This window comes from Myotis daubentonii, chromosome 1 (assembly GCF_963259705.1).
Source record: "Myotis daubentonii chromosome 1, mMyoDau2.1, whole genome shotgun sequence".
Classification (NCBI taxonomy): Eukaryota; Metazoa; Chordata; class Mammalia; order Chiroptera; family Vespertilionidae; genus Myotis; species Myotis daubentonii.
The window spans coordinates 84,195,569-84,213,119 of record NC_081840.1 but is presented as its reverse complement, the minus strand read 5'-3'; the positions used below and the strand labels follow the sequence as shown (position 1 = coordinate 84,213,119).

The window sequence follows — 17,551 nt, the reverse complement described above, 5'->3', positions numbered from 1 at the left end:
GGGCACAGACAGGATGCCTGCCGCTGGCCAGCCTTGCCTGGGGTCTGCTCCATGCCCTGCGCTGGGCTCTGGACACAGGGCGGTCCAGACTAGGTCTCTGTCATTCAGGCCAGAGGAAAGGGTGTCCCGGAGACAAGGCTGTAAGGAGAGACCTGGATCCTAGAACTGACCCTGCCCCGGAACATCCAAGCCCTGAAGGATGCTGGCACAGTTGGGCACAGGTGTTCTAGGCTGGGGGTACCGCCTTTGTAAATGCCAAGCCTGGAGAGCAGAGACGTGTCAGGGAAGACCCACTGGCTGGGCATAGGTCACCGGAAGCTGCAAGAAGGCGCAGGGTGGGGGGCGATCAGTTGTCCAGGGGCTGGAGCGCCAGGCAGGTTCCTGGGTTCATTCACCCTGAGCAATGCGGAGCTGGGACACACCCACGTCCCTGGAACTACACCCTTCGCCTACAGCCCATGGGGTGCAGAGAGCACGGGGACAGGTCCAGGTGGACGCACCCTGTGGATGCACCCTGTCCCCCGCAGGCCTCCTGGAGCCTGCAGTTCGAGTCCTGGCCTTGGTGTGACTTGCTGCGGGGCTCCGGCCCTTCCCTCCATGGTCCTCTGTTTTCCTATGTCCGAGGTCTCTGAGAGTCTGGGATCTCAGGTCCTGTGGGCCGGGAGCCCACTGGCCACCACGCAGGGTGGGGTAGCGCCCAGGTTTCTGCAGCGTGCCCACAGTTTACCCCCCCCCCTGCCCCCTCCAGCTTGGAGTACATTTTTTGTAGTGGAACAAATGGTGTCCTCTGGTATCATGGAAATGTGCTGGCCTTGTGTGCAGATATCAGCTATTTAGGCCAGAAATGAATAGCTGTATGTTTTGAAGGTTTAATTACCATTGATAATAGAGACCAAAGACATAGATATCAATAGGTCTAGACACTCTTCTTGGGAAACCACGATGTTCATACATCATATGTAATGCAAAAGTAAAGGACAACACGTAAAATGTCTTTAAAGAACTTGAAAACTTTTTGGAGAGATGAGTTACATAATTTGGGAAAATGATAATTTATTTCCTTGGATTATTAGCGAGGTATAAAATCAGGGTCTCCAAGGTCAGAGGAAGAAGAATCACAGTGTGCGGGGGTTGACCAGCAGCCCCTGAATGATGGATGAACAGATTACTCAGACACAGTTTGACTGTGAAAGAGAGGGCTAAGGGGCCCCTGCTCTAGTGGCCAGGGCCGCCCCTATTGCCTGCCTTGTTAGACCTTTATTGGAATTTTTATCTTTAGGTACAATCAGTAGGGTGAGTAATCTTGGGAGGACACATGTGTTTACATTGTCCTCTAGGCAAGGGCATCCAGGGAGTAAGCATAAGGCTTCCAGTAAACACCCGGGGGTGTGCTCCTGCACAGGCTTGTTTGGAAAGGTCAAGGAATAATCAGGGGTGCCGCCCTCAACACTCCCCTAAGTCTCCTCTAAGTCGGAATTCCGACAAACAGGGCAGGCAGCCTTCCACACACTTCCCTTTTCTCAGAATGTGCTCCTTACAACTTTCCAACCAAGTCTCATGTGCTCCCCAACAACTGTGTAGTTGGAAGAATTGCATATTCCGAGATGGAACTTAGACCAGTCACTAAAGAATAAAAAGGAATATAGGCAGCATTTCAGAAAGAGGGGATTACATCATAGAATTCAAGGCATTTATATTTGACCAGGAAGTACACATTTGCTCACCTATAGATAGGCCTAAGCACTACAGATTTCCTGTTACTCAGACAAAGTAACGTGAAGACCAGCTTAGGTAACCCTCACTTTTCCAAAACTCAGGTATCAGTTTGAGCATTAACTGGCCTCTCCTTGGCATCTTCCTGTAATTCATTCTTGCCTTTGAGGCACAGGAGTTGTGCTGCTTGCTGATCGAGTTTCTGAATGGCAAATGAGACCTAACTGCTAGTGTATGAACAGAACTAATATTTGAACATAAAGAAAAGCTAGTAAATTGTGTCATAATACCCGGTGAGGTAGTTGCAGGCCCAGATTCTGTCTCACTACCTTGTTGAGAACAAGTAATTTCCTGATTAGAAGTTATAACAGGGTAGCTGGTACCAAGTAATTTCAAGCATGAGGGATCTGATAAATACACAAGCAAACTGGTATCTGACAAAGGGTGGTCACAACTGATATTAGTAATTTTTAATCTCAGGATACTTTAAACCACACCAAAACCAGTAAGAATCCAGATACATGGACATAAAAATGTAGGCCCCTCAGTCAAAGGTAACGATCGATGGCCACGCAGTTTGAGATACAGTCCTATGTGCTATTCTAATTAGCCATCACTGACCTTTCTTGAGCTTCAGTTCCTCATCTGTAGAACAGGGTAATGATTTCTGCCCACATCATGAGGTGGTAATAGAGACCGAATGAGAAAAGGATGTGAAAGGCATCTCTGAAGGCAGGTGTGGGGTGAGCCAAGGATTTAGATTGAGGAAGAGAACAGCTAAGTTAAGAATTGCCCTGGCGGAAAACCAAGAATTGATTGTATAATTTTAGAAAACACATGCATACTGATGATTCCCAAGAGTTCTTCAGACATTTCTTTAATTGTATTTTTTTCTTGGCATGAAAATGCAAAGTAGAAGAAAGTTATAAGGTCTTGGTAGCATACACAGATGTGTCAGAATGAAAACTTTATCCTGCATTTTTCTTTTAGTATAGACATGGACTTGATATAAGGTAATACTATATATTGGAGTGCTTGAGCCGTCATTGTGCCATTCTTCATAACGATCCTCTAGTAAGTAACATGTTTTAGTCTGAAGTAGAAACCAGAAAGGCTAAGTGACTTGCCTCAGGTCACACAGTGGTAAGGCTTGACCTTCAAATCATTTGTCTTCATTCCTTACATCATCCATTGTCACACACCAAAGCTTGCTTATTTCTTAGGGCTTGATATTTAGGAACCTATAGGGAATATTTTAAACATGTTAATTATTTTTGATATGATAATACTAGAGACCCGCTGCATGGGATTTGTGCACTGGTGGGGGGCATGGCCTGCGGGGATTCACCCACGGTGGGAGCACTGCTCATCCCAGTCAGCCGAGCAGCTGTGGACCTGCCCTCTGAATGGCTAATCCCTGGTCCGGCTTCTTCAGCGGAGCTGGAGCAGTGGCCTCTCCAGGGGACCTGGTTGGGGCTGGGTCCAGAGATAATAGCACTGAGAGGTGGCGGAGTAGGCCTCAGTCCCACAGTGGTCATGAACCTGCCTCCCAGCTCTGCGAGCCTGGTAGTGGCACTGCACGGCCTGCAGGCATCCAGAGGAGGCGGCAGGGAGTGAGGAGGAGGACCTGGGGCAAGGATACGACAACGATAGCAGCCCGGGTTCCTGCCCCTTGGCCTGGGGTTTGCAGCGGGAGCAGCTGCTCATCCTGGTCAACCGAGCATCACTCCCACTGTGGGAGTGCACTGACCACCAGGGAGCAGCTCCTGCACTGAGCGTCTGCTCCCTGGTGGTCAGTGTACATCGTGCAACTGGTTGATCGGTTGTTCTAGTTGTTCTGCCATTCAGTCACTGGGCTTTTTTATATAGGATTCTTTCTTTTCAGATTTAACCCATTGTAATTAACGCTTACCCAAAGAGTATACATTTTGGGGGACACCCTGTATGTAACTAAACACATATTTAATTACAGTTATATATGTAGTTATATATATAAAACTAGATACTTACATTATGTATAGTTATACAAATAAAGAAGAATGTGTGTATACAAGAAAACACTCCGTAGTGATCAGATGATTACAAATAAAAGCACAAGAGGAGACTAGGTCATCAGGGAGCGGGAGTGCGGAGCCGTTTCAGTTCATTCTCAGGCAGAGTTGTGTGTTCTGTCTTGTTTCATTTCATCATTGTGACTGGATGGCCATTTGGCATCATCGAGTTTATCCATTACTCCCCATCAGTAATTAACCATGGCCTTGGCTCGCCTCCAGCTCTCGCTCAGACGAAGCTTAGCCCTCAGCGTGTCCATCCTGTGACTTTCCTCAGTTCCTTGAAAGGACCTGTTCACCTATTTTAAAATATTTACTTAATCAGGCAAATGTACTTTATCTTATGAAAAGGGAAGCCCATTATCACTTAAACATTTTTTAGATAATCAGAGGAAACTAAGGAAATTGCACCTTCCTTGATCGTGTACCAATACGCCCTTCCTTTCCTTGCATTTTTAGGAACTCCACAACAACAAGAGAAAGGCCAGGTTAGCCCTTATGTTTGTTGCATGTAGTAGTACATCATAAGGGTGAATCCTGATGGATGTTGAAAAGAAAATAAGAAAATTGCAAGCAAGACTCAGTCTATTATTTAGAAGTAGTTACTAGGGGTGTAAAGCTTAGAAGTGGGAAATGAAAAAATTAGCTAACAGAACACAGGAATGCGTGCAAGGCAGGGGGTTCCTCATAACTTGCCAAGAATCTCCTTGACTATGGCTCATTTTAAACAACCTGTCATGGTCTGGCTCTAGGTCTCTCGCAGGCCATTTTAAACTTTGGCAGAGGAGCTAGCTAAAAGCAGAGATGACCAGGCCCCACCCCCATAAAATGCCATCCTGTGCTGAGACTGTAAGAAGTCCATGGGCCACACTTTGAAAACCACTGCTCAGAGCCCTGGCTCATGAGGAAAGAATTGCAGTTAAATTCCGGAACCCCTGAAAGACCTCACAGCTGGCAGTGCTCTAAAAAAAATTTTAATTACGTTCCCAATATTCAAATGTTGATAAATTATAAAGTTTCTCAACAAAAATAGGTTTACAGTTGTTTATATTGAAAATAATACAATAATTAATAAATAATAATAAAAGAATGAACTCTGTTTTGCATACTCACAACAATAAGCCTACTTTGCCCAACCCTGTCTAATATATTATAATGTAAATGTGATAACAATGTAAAAATAGTATAAAAAGTTTCCAAAGACTTAGTTTCACTTTCTATGCTTATCTAATCACAAACTAATTAACAGAGCGCAGACTGGCATTGATCCACGGAGCAGGAGCAGCACTGGTTGAAAGTTATTGAATCGAGCATAAGAGATATCGCGTTTATTATTGAAAGGTATAGAGATAATCAGGAGAACATTTTTAAATAGTTAAAAAGTCATTTCTGGAGAGCAGGTCTAATAATGAGATGAGAGGTTTTTGTCTTCATTTTGAACTCTTCTTACCGATTGATTTAGATCTTTTACCAGGTGTATATGACATGTTTAAAAAATAATAAAAATGAACAAAAAGTTCATGGAGAGAAAAAAGGGTCCAGGAATAAGTGGAGTACAACCTTTTGTATAACTTCATTTCATGCCTGGTCTAAAATGTGTCTAAATTTTTAAATAAACAGACTATAGGTGAGTATCATTTGCTGAAAAGCTAGGGGGCTACATTTCCTTTTCTGTGACACCAGTCCTTGCATCAGGCCTGAGCAGATGAAGAAGATGCAATTCTACCAGGGGTGGGGAACCTTTTTTCTGCCAAGGGCCATTTGGATATTTATAACATCATTCATGAGCCATACAAAATTATTAACTTAAAAATTAGCCTGCTCTATTTGATCAAACGTTTAATTAACTCCTAATGTCTTGTCAGGGCCAGACCAGATGATTTTGCGGCCTTATATGTCCCATGGGCCAGACGTTCCCCACCCCTGCAACCCGTCTGTGCCCACACAAAGGAGAACGTTCAAGTGGGAAAGTCAAATGAATTCTCTTCTCCTGCATTCCATCAGTTGCTCAAGATCATAATACACATATTAATTTTTTTATATATGACTATTATACAGCCTATGTTTCCCCAAGAGTTTATTCTTAGAGGAAGAGAGAAGACACAGATAACGAGGGGTGTGCTCGCATAGCTGGTAATGTGAAATATAATTTGCAACTCATCTTACCAGAAGAACAATGACAAACCTGCAGCAAAGGGAGAGCATTTGTTGGAATAAAAGTACATTTCCATCATTGAATGGAATGGATGTGTTCAATTAGAGACACGTGGTAAATTTAAGGACTGATGGTAATAGACTATGAAAATCTCCAGAGAAATTACTGTTTTTTTTCCTTTGGAGTTTTGATGTTCCTTTATATGCCATTAGGGAGGCGAGCAGGCAGTAATCAACACAGAGGCAGCCGCGGAAATTGCCTCACAATGAGCCCGGACCCCCACCGTCAGAGATCATTTTCTGTGTGCACAGGTGAAGCCTGAAGAAGCACCCACCCTCAGGCCCCCTGCTGTGAGGTTACTGCTGGGTTTCAGAGTCACATGGCTAGGTGGTATTATCAAGAGTTAAGATCAGACACAAACCTTGGCAGACCACATAGAAAAAAAGGGGGGGGGGGAGGTGTCCTTGCATTAATTCTATAGTTTGTCAAAATCACCAAAATGCGATGGTGCACCAGTGAAGCAGACTTTTTCCACTTTCCGCTTCCACAATCTCAACGGAAATATTTCTGCCTCTGCCTGTCCCCCATGAGCACAGCTCCAACTTTTGCTTCTAGTTGGTCTCAGTCCTCTGCAGACACTTATGTACAGTGTAGAATACATGGCATCTCGAGGCACAGAATGGCTCTAATAATATACCACTAAATTTATCAAAGCATCCAAATTTTATTTTAAAAGCAATTTTCGTCATTCAGTGTGGTAAATTCAAATAAAATTGGTCACAAGTGTGTTTTCCCTCAGAAATTTCAGATGAAAAACACAGCCAGTACAAACACAAAGCAAAGCTAAATGAAAGCATAGCACCGTTACCACATGGTATGTTTTCAAAATTCGACAGTGTTCCAGAACACTAAGCACTTACGTCGGAAGTAGCACTTTGCCATGAAAAGCAACCAGCTGTGGGTCCCCTTTTCACTACATTTGTTCAAAACAAAAAATAACCTCATTGAAAATAAGCCTTGCCTGGATGAGACCCAGAAACCCAATGGTATAAGGAACAAAAGAAAGACAATTGTCATTTTAATAATTAAACTGTGTTTGCAACAGTATATGAGGCTTGAAGATCCAGCAAGCCAGCTGAATATTAATGAATATTTGTCAACATGTTAGCACCGCTGTCAGATGTAGCAGCCTGGAGGAGATGCAAGGGGACTAGCTAGTGAACTGCTGACCAGTGCTGGACTGGTGCCAGGACAGTCAATCAAGATTGATAAACCAAAGCGAATTATGTAGGCCAGAACCTTCGCGAGGGTTTAACATGTTAGACAATCTCTACTTGAAATTCTGAGATTGCTTGTGTTTAATTTTTTTTTTTAAAAAGCATGTATTTTGTTCAATAAGGAACTTTAAAATTATGAGCCAAAGGCATACAGTGACTCAATATCCACTAGTAGAGTGAATGTTTAAAAAATCAAATGAGTTAATATCTGAAAAGGTCCCCACAAGGAAAGGAATTATTTATTCTGATAAAATTAAATTCATGGCATTTACTCTAGCAGATAATTTATAGAGAGAAAATGACCAAAGGAAATTTTAGCAAGAACATTAGCATTCTAAGTTCTCAAAAATGGTTATTCGCCCCCCAAATTAAAAGGTCTCCTATAAATCCCAATTATAAAATGAAAATTTCACTTCTGAATATGGCATCTGAATTTATGTAGAGATATTAGGGTAGAAGAACAACAAAGTTTAAATAGTCTTGTAAGTTTGCTTTCTTTCACAATGACAACACAATATTTTAAAATATAGGCTCTTAAAAATCTTATCTAACCCCTGTACTGCTTCACAGTATCAATCCACTGAGGATTTATACATAATATTCTGAAATTGCTCCATTGGTGGAAAATATGCAATTTCATGAGGAGCCCTATTTCTTCTTAATTTGACCCTAGCACAATGAGGAGAACGTCTGTTTATAGCCCCTGGTCGAGCAAGCCTCATCCTTTTTATAACGAAAAGCTTATCTCAGAGGTTTAGAAGCCACCATCATGTCCTGAGCAATCAGTGTTTCTTTCAACCTCCTCTTCACCCTAGTTCAGACACTTTCCTCTTCATTGATGTTCTTTAAACCAAACCTCAAAATGGCTCTGATTCAAGGTTCAGTGAGTCTAAAGTAAAGTGATGCCACCATGTTCCTCATTGTAAAGAACACATTTCTTTTAGCGCGCCGTAAAATGACATTTGATTTGGGGACAGTAAACAGATTCATGTTGAGTTTACGGTGGATTTAGAACCCTGGATTCTTTCTCAGGCATATTGCTGATAAGCCGGGTTTTTCAGTTCTGTGCTTAGACCCTTTTCGGTGGGTGTGAAGGAGGGACCTAAATAGAGGACTGAGTTCCGTTTGTCCCTGTCAAATGCTATCTTACCAGTATGGCCCATAGCTTCAGACCGTAGCTCTTTTGGAACTTACTTGTACAATGCGACTTGCTTGCTCTTCCTGTTGGCATCTCCTGAGGGGAAGCTGTCCTGAAACCCTCTGTGTCTTCATCCCAAATACTGAATCGGATGGCATAGAGCACAGATACCGTTCCCCATGGTTAGATTCATTTCTCTGCACTTACAGCCTTTGAGTCAGAGGCCCTATTAAACCAGTTATTAACTGCTTCCAGTGTTCTCACACCTCTCGCCCTTGCTACTCAGGTGTGGTCTAAGACTCCACCTGGGAGACAACAAACTGCAGACTCTCGGGTCCCACCCCAGACCCACTAATCAGAATCGTCAGTGTAGATCCCTGGGTTACTCAAATGCCTGGTAAATCTGAGAAACAATGCTCAGCCGTCATTCCCCACCTTAGCTGTACAGACTAGCAACACCAGGGCATGTCTGAAAACTAGCACCACCTTGAACGTTGGTTTGAGTATCAGCATTAAAGAAAACACACACTAAAAACAAAGACCTCTCTAGATGATATTAGTGTGCAGTGAAAATGAAAGAGAAATCCACCCTGAACATCATTATAATAATATAAATATATTTTGATTTTTACTTTGAATTTTGAATCCATTGGCATCAGTTTGGGGGCTGCTGTATGGTATGTTTAAACAGTTCAGGATTTCTAAAATTGTGTTGCTGGTCTCTGAGAGGCGATGAAATTGAAGGTAAAGCGAAGGAGTAACCATTGACAGAATGACTTTGCACTGAGGAAAGAACTGGAAAAGGAAAGACTGGGGCTTGAGTCTCTAAAGGTCTTGCACTTCATCGGATTGCGGTAATTGACTCAGGCACCGGTGAGATGATGACTTCCAGGCGCCTCGTTGCTGCAGGCAGCCTCTGGCTCCAGCCCTGAGAGGAGCGTCCCAGTTCATGTTGCCCGGCAACAGCTTGCTGGGTTGAAAGCTGGAATGTGAAGGGTTGCAAAATGATTTTTAAAATAAACACACAACTTACCCACCAGCGTGAAGCAAACCAAAGGGAGAAGTACTGAGGGCTGCACTGACCAACTGCGAGGCCGAATGGAAAGGGAAAAGGGAAATAGAAGGTGAGGAGCTCAGTGCTGACCAATGATGCTCCATCTCTAGTGATAGTTCTGATCCGGGTTCTTGTTTGAAAATCTGTACCTGAATGATTTGCGTTAGACAGAAGACAGTATAGAAAAAAAATAAAAGTAAAAAGTACTGTATCTGGATAAAATAGGTGAGCCCCAGAGGTTCACCAATAATTTCTCTTCTGTAAAATAAGCCTTGTAAAATAAACCCGATCTGTATTGCAGATATTCTCAGCATTGCTCTAATTTTCTGATAGAAGTCACTGATCCTCTGATCTGTTATATTGTGTAGAGTTGTGATGTCCTACCATCCAGGAATATTTTTAGCCAAAATATCCAAACCATATGCACATAACGTGGATATTAAAACTTAGAGCTGAGAAAATGGTTATTTAAATTCCTAATTAATGTAGTCCATCTCCCAAATGCTGTTTAGCAAGCACTTTGCTAATGCATTAAATGATGTATTTTATTTTAAATATTTGTGAAACTTATGTGCAAAATTGAATACACAATCTGTCTGACCTTAAAGGAGCTGAAACCTAGTGGGGAGAAAAGGGGGACATAGGCACGTACTGAAATAGTAAACAATGGGGAATGGTGGAGGGACTGGGGGGTGTAACCTGAGGGACCAATTATGCCTCCAAATATGTCCAGTTCCATTCTTTTTGTAGGATTTTCTCCAAGCTTTGGATGCAATGGCACATGCAAATGAGTCTTCTACATACACAGAATCTATTGTGTCCATACACATGGCATTTGCTTTGAAATAGAGAATGACTGCAATATAGTTTCCACAATTTCAGAGATAATTCTGTATTTTGATACCAGAAGAAAATGGAATCCATACAATTAACACTCTGATGGAACATTTCTTTTCATATTAAAACATAAAGCTCTTCAGCACCTGCACGTACCACTTAATTTTGTTTTTGTTCAGATGTTCTTGTGCACCTGGCAAACAGGCTACACAGAACTTCAACTATCCCAACATCTGCTGAAAGGCCCATTTTGGTAAAAGGGAATGTTTGATAAAAATTTTCTCTTTACTTTCCTAACATTTCAGTCTTTCAACTGATGGAACGACGACAGAAATTGATGTACAGGAAGTTAGGGGGAAATAACTGTATCCTATATAATAAAAGCCTAATATGCTAAGTGTCCATTCGTCTGGTCATCTGTTAAACCAATCAAAGCGTAATATACTAATGATATACGAAGGCCGCTCAACTTCTTGCTATGACATGCACTGACCACCAGGGGGCAGACACTCTGACAAAGGTTAGCTTACTGCTGCGGTCCAGCCAATTGGGACTGAGGGAGATGGGCTGGACATGCCTTGGAGCCTTCCTGTGGTACCTCCCCAGCCCCAATCATGTACCAGTGGGGTCCCTCAGCCTGGCCTGTGCCCTCTTGCAATCCAGGACCTCTCAGGGGATATCAGAGAGCTGGTTTCGGCCCAATCCCGCCAGGCCAAGGGACCCCACTGGTGCACAAATTTGTGCACCGGGCCTCTAGTTAGGCAATAATTTGCTGTAGCAAGAAAAGAAACATTAGACTTCAAAAAACAGATTTTCTTTCCTTTTTTTTTAATTTAGAGGAAACATGAGTGTGGGCCCATTTTAGAAAGCATTAAACTCTCTGCTCATGAGGGATAAATTCTTTAAAAATGAAAAACTGAACCATACAATTTTTTAAAATTTTTCAATAAGAAAGAAAAAGGAAAAACATCTGCTTGCCTAATATGGCTATCCACGGTGTTGAGAGAACTCTATAGATATACAACAATTTACTAATAATATGGGAAGATGAGATTGAGTTTAAGGATAAATAACAGAACTCTCAGAATAGCATTAGAAAAGCAAACTCCAAGAATAACTGGGCAGGTACAATCAGAAAATAATTCTACCCCTCTCTGCCTCTCTGTAAATGTTGGTATCAGATTTACTACAAAGAGGAGGAGGACCAGGCACTGCCTGTGTTGTTCCTGTTCTCAGGGAGCCTGGGGTTTCTGCAGTCCTTATCCTCCCTGTGGGTACTAGCATCCTGTTGTGTGCTATGCAATTGGCTGCCTTTCTCTCTGACTTTCCATCCTGCCTGCCATCCTCTTCTTTCCTCCTCGTTCCACTGCCAAGGCGGCCTCACTTTCTCTTTTGCGTTGTTTTAGAGAGAAGTGCACAGAATGACCCAATTTTGTCTTTCCCATGGTCGCTCCCTCTCCCCCTTCCATTGCCACAGCTTTGAAGGCGTGCCCTTCCACATTCCCTCTCGCTCCGAATTCTGAGTCTCAATTTGAGTTTTGGAACTGGGGTTGAGACCCATTTGGACTTTGTAGATGGACAGCTCCCTCTGGGATTGCTATGGCTGCTCCCGTTTTATTAGACTTTGCTCCTTTGCAACTGGGTTCGCCCCCTTAGTGTGGACGCATCTCCCATGGAGGACGCTGCTGGGAGGGAGACCTGGGGGAACGGAGGTGTCACAAGAGGCAGGTATGAGGTATGATTACTGTTCAGAACTGGACATACTGAATTTTGAAGAAACTAACAGAGGTGCTCTTAGAGCCATTGTGAGGAATTTTGAATAAATCGTGGATTAAGTGAGAGCAATGCCAGGATACTTGACACAGGCCAGAGATTCAAATGGTGCATATTGTTATTTGTGTGTGTGTGTGTGCGTGCGCGCATGTGTGCATATTTAGCCTTTGCAACTAGATTGGGAGCCTTTCAGGAGGCCAGATATTTTTGTTTATTCCCTAAATAATTGCCAATAATAATTTCTTAAGGCAGGTTTGGTGAACGAATGCTTGATACATATGTATGAAGAATGTGGCCAATAAACAGAACATTTTTAGGAAAACAGAAACGCTTCAGAATTTATTTTAAAAATATGTTTAGTGAAAGGCATTTGGAGGGTACCATTAATGCTGGATTGTGTGAGACAATGAATAAAAAGGATGTTTTAAGAGTTCCAGAAAGGGTGACAAGTAGCATGGAGCTTCAAACATGAATGATGCACCGATTTTCTCAGTAACACCATGTTCCCAACATTTAAGTACAGGCGCCAACATTTAATAGTTAATTATCTTTGTTTTCTGCCAAGAGCCACAAATACGTTTATAAATTCACAAATACCCACACACATGTTTAGACACACACGTTCTCTCCCTGTGTCCTGAACGCTTTCTTCCCGCGGTCCTCGTCTTCCTCTTGCTGTGCGTATTCAGGTCACCTGGGTACTGGCTGTCCCGACTGCTGACTACGCTTCATTCAGCAGAACCATTTTTTTATCTTCACATATTCCATTCCCTTCAGACACTTCTAGTTTCTCCTCTGGCGGTGCTTCCCTCCCCATTAGGCCGTGTGGTTCACTGTTGAGGCCCATTTGGGCACAAAGCAACCTTTTTGTTGAGCTACTGTACTCCTGCCCTCCTAATTATTGAATTCAAAACAGAATGAGTGAACTAATAACATATATTTATTCCCTGCCGTGTCGGGGGAAGCTTAATGCTGCGGCGTGCGCTCCGTAGCACATAAGCTCTCCCTGCACCCCACATCCTCCAGTGGTGTGTGACTTCACAGCAGCCAGAGTGGAAGGTGCACTTTACTCACCAGTGAGTAAATCATGTGAATGGATGTTTTAAGGCCGAAGCCCAATACACCATTCACTGAGAGAACTGTGCTTTCAAAAGCTCCCTGAGAACACGTGTGGATGGGAAACTGTACTAAGTGCTGTGTTTCCTAAGGGATCCTTGCCCTGGCCAGGGCGTGGAGGCACAGGCAGCCTTTAAATGTGGGCTATCGCACTTACTTTCTTCAGTCAAAGAATAAGATGTTTGATATTCTGTTTCCAAATCTTAGCTATGGTGAATTGTGCTGCTATGAACATAGGGGTGCATATATCCTTTCTGATTGGCGTTTCTGGTTTTTTGGGATATATTCCTAGTAGTGGGATCACTGGGTCAAATGGGAGTTCCATTTTTAGTCTTCTGAGGTAGCTCCATACTGTTCTCCACAATGGCTGCACCAGTCTGCATTCCCACCAGCAGTGCAGAAGGGTTCCATTTGTAATACCTTAACTAAAAAAAAAAAAAAAAAAAGATGTTTGATATTCTGTAGCCTTTCGTGCAGGCCAATATTTAGAATGTTCGTATCAGAGAGAGAGAATTCTAGATTACCAAACGACGGCAGAAATCACTTCTCTTTGCCTGTAATGATAAGGAGCCTGGTTCATTCGGATTGGATGAGCGATCTTGGTCTCAGGTGGCCTCTGCACCCCTGTGACAGTCTGTGTTTTCTGGTCCATGCACGCTGGTGTAGACCAAACAATAGAGCCAGAGCCACCGGCTCAGGACTTAGTCAATGGGGAAGTTGGGGAGTTAATTCACTTTTTTTTGTCTGTGAAAGAGACACAGGTCTAATCCTGGTGTGCCACTGGTTTTCAGGCTGTAAGTTTATCATGAGTCCCGACTCATGTGATGTTTTATATATTTTCCCTTTTAAGTGTGGTATCCAGATGGCCGTCATTTAATTCAAGACTATGAAGCCCATTGTGTGTATTCTAAATTTAAACACATTTTACAACAAAATTAGTAAGTGCCTTCTCTTGAATATTAGCTTTATCCTGCCACTAGTGCAAGATGTATTTAAATGAAACATATTTAAATAAAACTTCTATTTTAGAAAAGTGTGTTAAAGACTAAACCAAGAGAAATTTAATCATATTCCCAAAAGACTCATATGCCTTCCTCCACGATTGTTTCCAATTTCACTTTTCAGCACCCAAAGTAAAGTGAAGACCGAGGTTTTAGAATTCTCAAGATGAATGTTCTTCAGGTTCTAGCTCCTGCTATCACGGTGCTGCCTTAATTGTGAGAAATAGCAGACATGAAATAAACTGTAAAGGAATCATGATATGCTCCAGGTTTGTCTGTTTTCACTAATAACTAACATTCTTTTTCAGCCATTGATCTTATCAATAACTTGCTGCAAGTAAAAATGAGAAAGCGCTATAGTGTGGACAAGACCTTGAGTCACCCTTGGCTACAGGTAAAAATCAATTATTGGATATTTCCTCAGTCAGGTGAGCTTCTAAGTATTTGTAAGATTTTGATATTGTATGCAAAAATATTTTGTCATTTTTTAAAAGTATAATTCTAATATCAATTTGGTTGCCAAAATGAATGCAACTGCTTAGGACTTAATAAAGTTTAGTGTTTCTAAACCTCTCTATCAAGAAAATCACACACACACACACACTTGCACACACTAAACCAAAGTCAAGAAACCTAAGGGTCAGAACAAAACCCCAAGGCCCAGCTTTCAGAAGCACCTGTTGGTGCAACTCTGATAAATACCCAAGTAAATGGCCTCACATGGCCATGCACTGTACTTGTTTGTACCTGTGTCTTTAAAGCCTAGACCAAACAGAACAAATGTATAACAAATGTACATGCATGGGTATACACTTGTTTTCTCTTAAATATTTATTATTTTCACATTGAATTTAAGTTTAGTTTTTTGTTGCTGTTAATCCTCACCCCAGGATATTTTTTTCCATTGACTTTTAGAGAGAGTGGGAGGGAGAGGGAGAGAGAGAGACATTGATGTGTCTGATGTAAGAGAGACATACTGATTGGTTGCCTCCCCCACGTGTTCCAGCAGGGGTGGGGATTGAACCTGCAACCAGGTATGTGCATTTGACAGGAAAGCACACGCTCAACCGTTTGGTCCATGGTCAGATGCTCTAATCCCTGAGCAAAACTCGCCAGGGTTGAACTAAAAGTTTAGGAAAATGGTGTTCTGGAATACTGAAGGGTTATTTGCGGTCTCAAAGGAATACCAACATTCCTAATTGTTTGACTGCAAGCACTTACTACTGCCCACCCTTCGGTGCAAATCACATAAACAGTATGCGTTTGTAAAGTTTGGGCAAATAGGATGGTTTTGGTGCTGCTGCTGTCACTTCAGGGTGCCTGAGGAAAGACACACAAGGTTAGAGTGAAAGGAAATGGGATAACTCATCAATTGTGGAAACTGACAACAGTGTTTGAATGAGTTGTAATCATCTCTATGGTAATATTTTGGAATTTCTTCATTAGGATTATCAGACTTGGTTAGATTTACGAGAGCTGGAGTGCAAAACCGGGGAACGCTACATCACCCATGAAAGCGATGACCTGCGGTGGGAGCAGTACGCAGGCGAGCAGGGGCTGCAGTACCCCCCACACCTGGTCAACCCCAGTGCAAGTCCCGGCGACAGTCCCGAGACTGAAGAAACGGAGATGAAAGCCCTCAGCGAGCGTGTCAGCATCCTCTGAGTTCCATCCCCTATAATCTGTCAAAACACTGTGGAATTAATAAATACATACGGTCAGGTTTAACATTTGCCTTGCAGAACTGCCATTATTTTCTGTCAGATGAGAACAAAGCTGTTAAACTGTTAGCACTGTTGATGTATCTGAGTTGCCAAGACAAATCAACAGAAGCATTTGTATTTTGTGTGACCAACTGTGTTGTATTAACAAAAGTTCCCTGCAAAACTAAACGTGTTATTGTGAATGATTCATGTTATATTTAATGCATTAAACCTGTCTCCGCTGTGCCTTTATAAATCGGTGTTTTTCTTACTGGAGCCTCAATTTGGTAAGAGTCTACAGAACCCATCTATGAGATAGTTCTGTTGCATCCCATCGGTTGTCGTGATAAGCAAACTTTTGAAGAATCTATTATTACCATTGTTCTATGAACAATTCCAAAACTTATGTGGGGAAAAAGAGAATGAGAGCTGTGGGGGGACAGATATATGATCCTAAGACACAAGTGCATGAGAATTTTATTGTATAGTCTCAAATCCCTTACCTGCCTAGTGTGCCTCAGTGTATTTAAACTCAAGTAAGGGCACCTAGGCCTGCCTGCTACTTTTAAGCCTAAATGCCTTAAAAATGTAAACTGCCAGATACAGCAAATACATTCCCCTTTCTTACAATGCCCTGCTGTATTATGGAGAATCAGCAGCTAAGCAACCTTTTTGCCTTTGTGTATTTTTTAATAATAAATAAATATTCTTGTCAAAATATGTGTCCATTTGACTGAATTATGTTCATTTATAGTTCACACTAGTGTTTTCAGGCCAATTAAGAACATGTATCCGCTCAAAAAGCAGAAAAAATGTAATGATCTAGAATTTACTTTCCCTGAGCCATAAGTGTAGAAATCTTTCTGACTTGCACGTCAGCTAATTTCCAGGAGGAAAGAAAGCTTTCAAAGAGAAAAATGGCCAAGGCCAAACAGGATGCTTGAAGGCACAAGTAAGAATATTGCAAATAGCAATCTCAGTGTAGCTTCCTGAGTTAGGCACTGTAAGCCAGGAGTGTGTTAGAATAATGGTCTAGTTTCTTTCTATATTATCTAAACAGGAAGGTTCTAAAGTGAACTACAAAAACACATGAAGTCTGAAAAGTAATTCCTAAAGAGAAAGCCAACTGAAGCGAAGGGCCTGGGGAAGAGAGGAATGAATAGACAGTAGGTGTGTAGAGTAGGATAATAATAATTATGTGTTATTGTTCGAGTGTAACAAAAAAAACAACACAATGTTTCGAGGGATTTTACTTGTTTTGAGATACTTGAATACAGTAGAAAAGTATGTTAAAACTGCAGGCAATATTTACACTTGGAGAGAGATGGAGAGAATAGTTTTCCTAATAGTCACTATTTTGTGTTATTACTTATCCTTTATTCTAAGGGATTTGAAATTTATTCTGTGTGTCAGGACACCATTCAGGGTTTTAAGCAGAAGAGTAAGCAACATCAACAGGTTCCCTCTGCCAGCGAGACAGAGTCTGGCCGGAAGCCAGGGAAGAAGAGGTGGGCCAACATTCCAGCTCAACTGTTGTGTGAGCACGTGGGGAGAGGAGGGCCTGAACTAAGGCAGTAGCAATAGGAAGCTCGAGGTAGAGGTAGAAGCGATGTTAACAGAGGGAATCATCCGGATTTGGTTCCTGATTGATTGATCTAGGTTTTGGCCTGGATATTGATGGCAGTATTCATCGAAAGAAGTTACAGCCATTTTAGAAAGGGTGAGTTCACGTT

The 17,551-nt window shown here is 42.2% G+C and overlaps 1 protein-coding gene across 2 annotated transcripts in view; it reads left to right on the top strand.

Annotated features, from left to right (window-relative positions):
* The window catches only part of PRKD1 (protein kinase D1), a 316,018-nt gene extending 299,482 nt beyond the window's left edge, over positions 1–16,536 (top strand). For both annotated transcript variants that reach the window (XM_059709687.1, XM_059709698.1), the window contains 2 exons: positions 14,424–14,509; positions 15,562–16,536. In XM_059709687.1, the coding sequence (XP_059565670.1) occupies positions 14,424–14,509; positions 15,562–15,780 (305 nt within the window). In that variant the 3' untranslated portion in view covers positions 15,781–16,536. The remainder of the gene's footprint in view (positions 1–14,423; positions 14,510–15,561) is intronic.
* Positions 16,537–17,551: the final 1,015 nt, after the last annotated feature.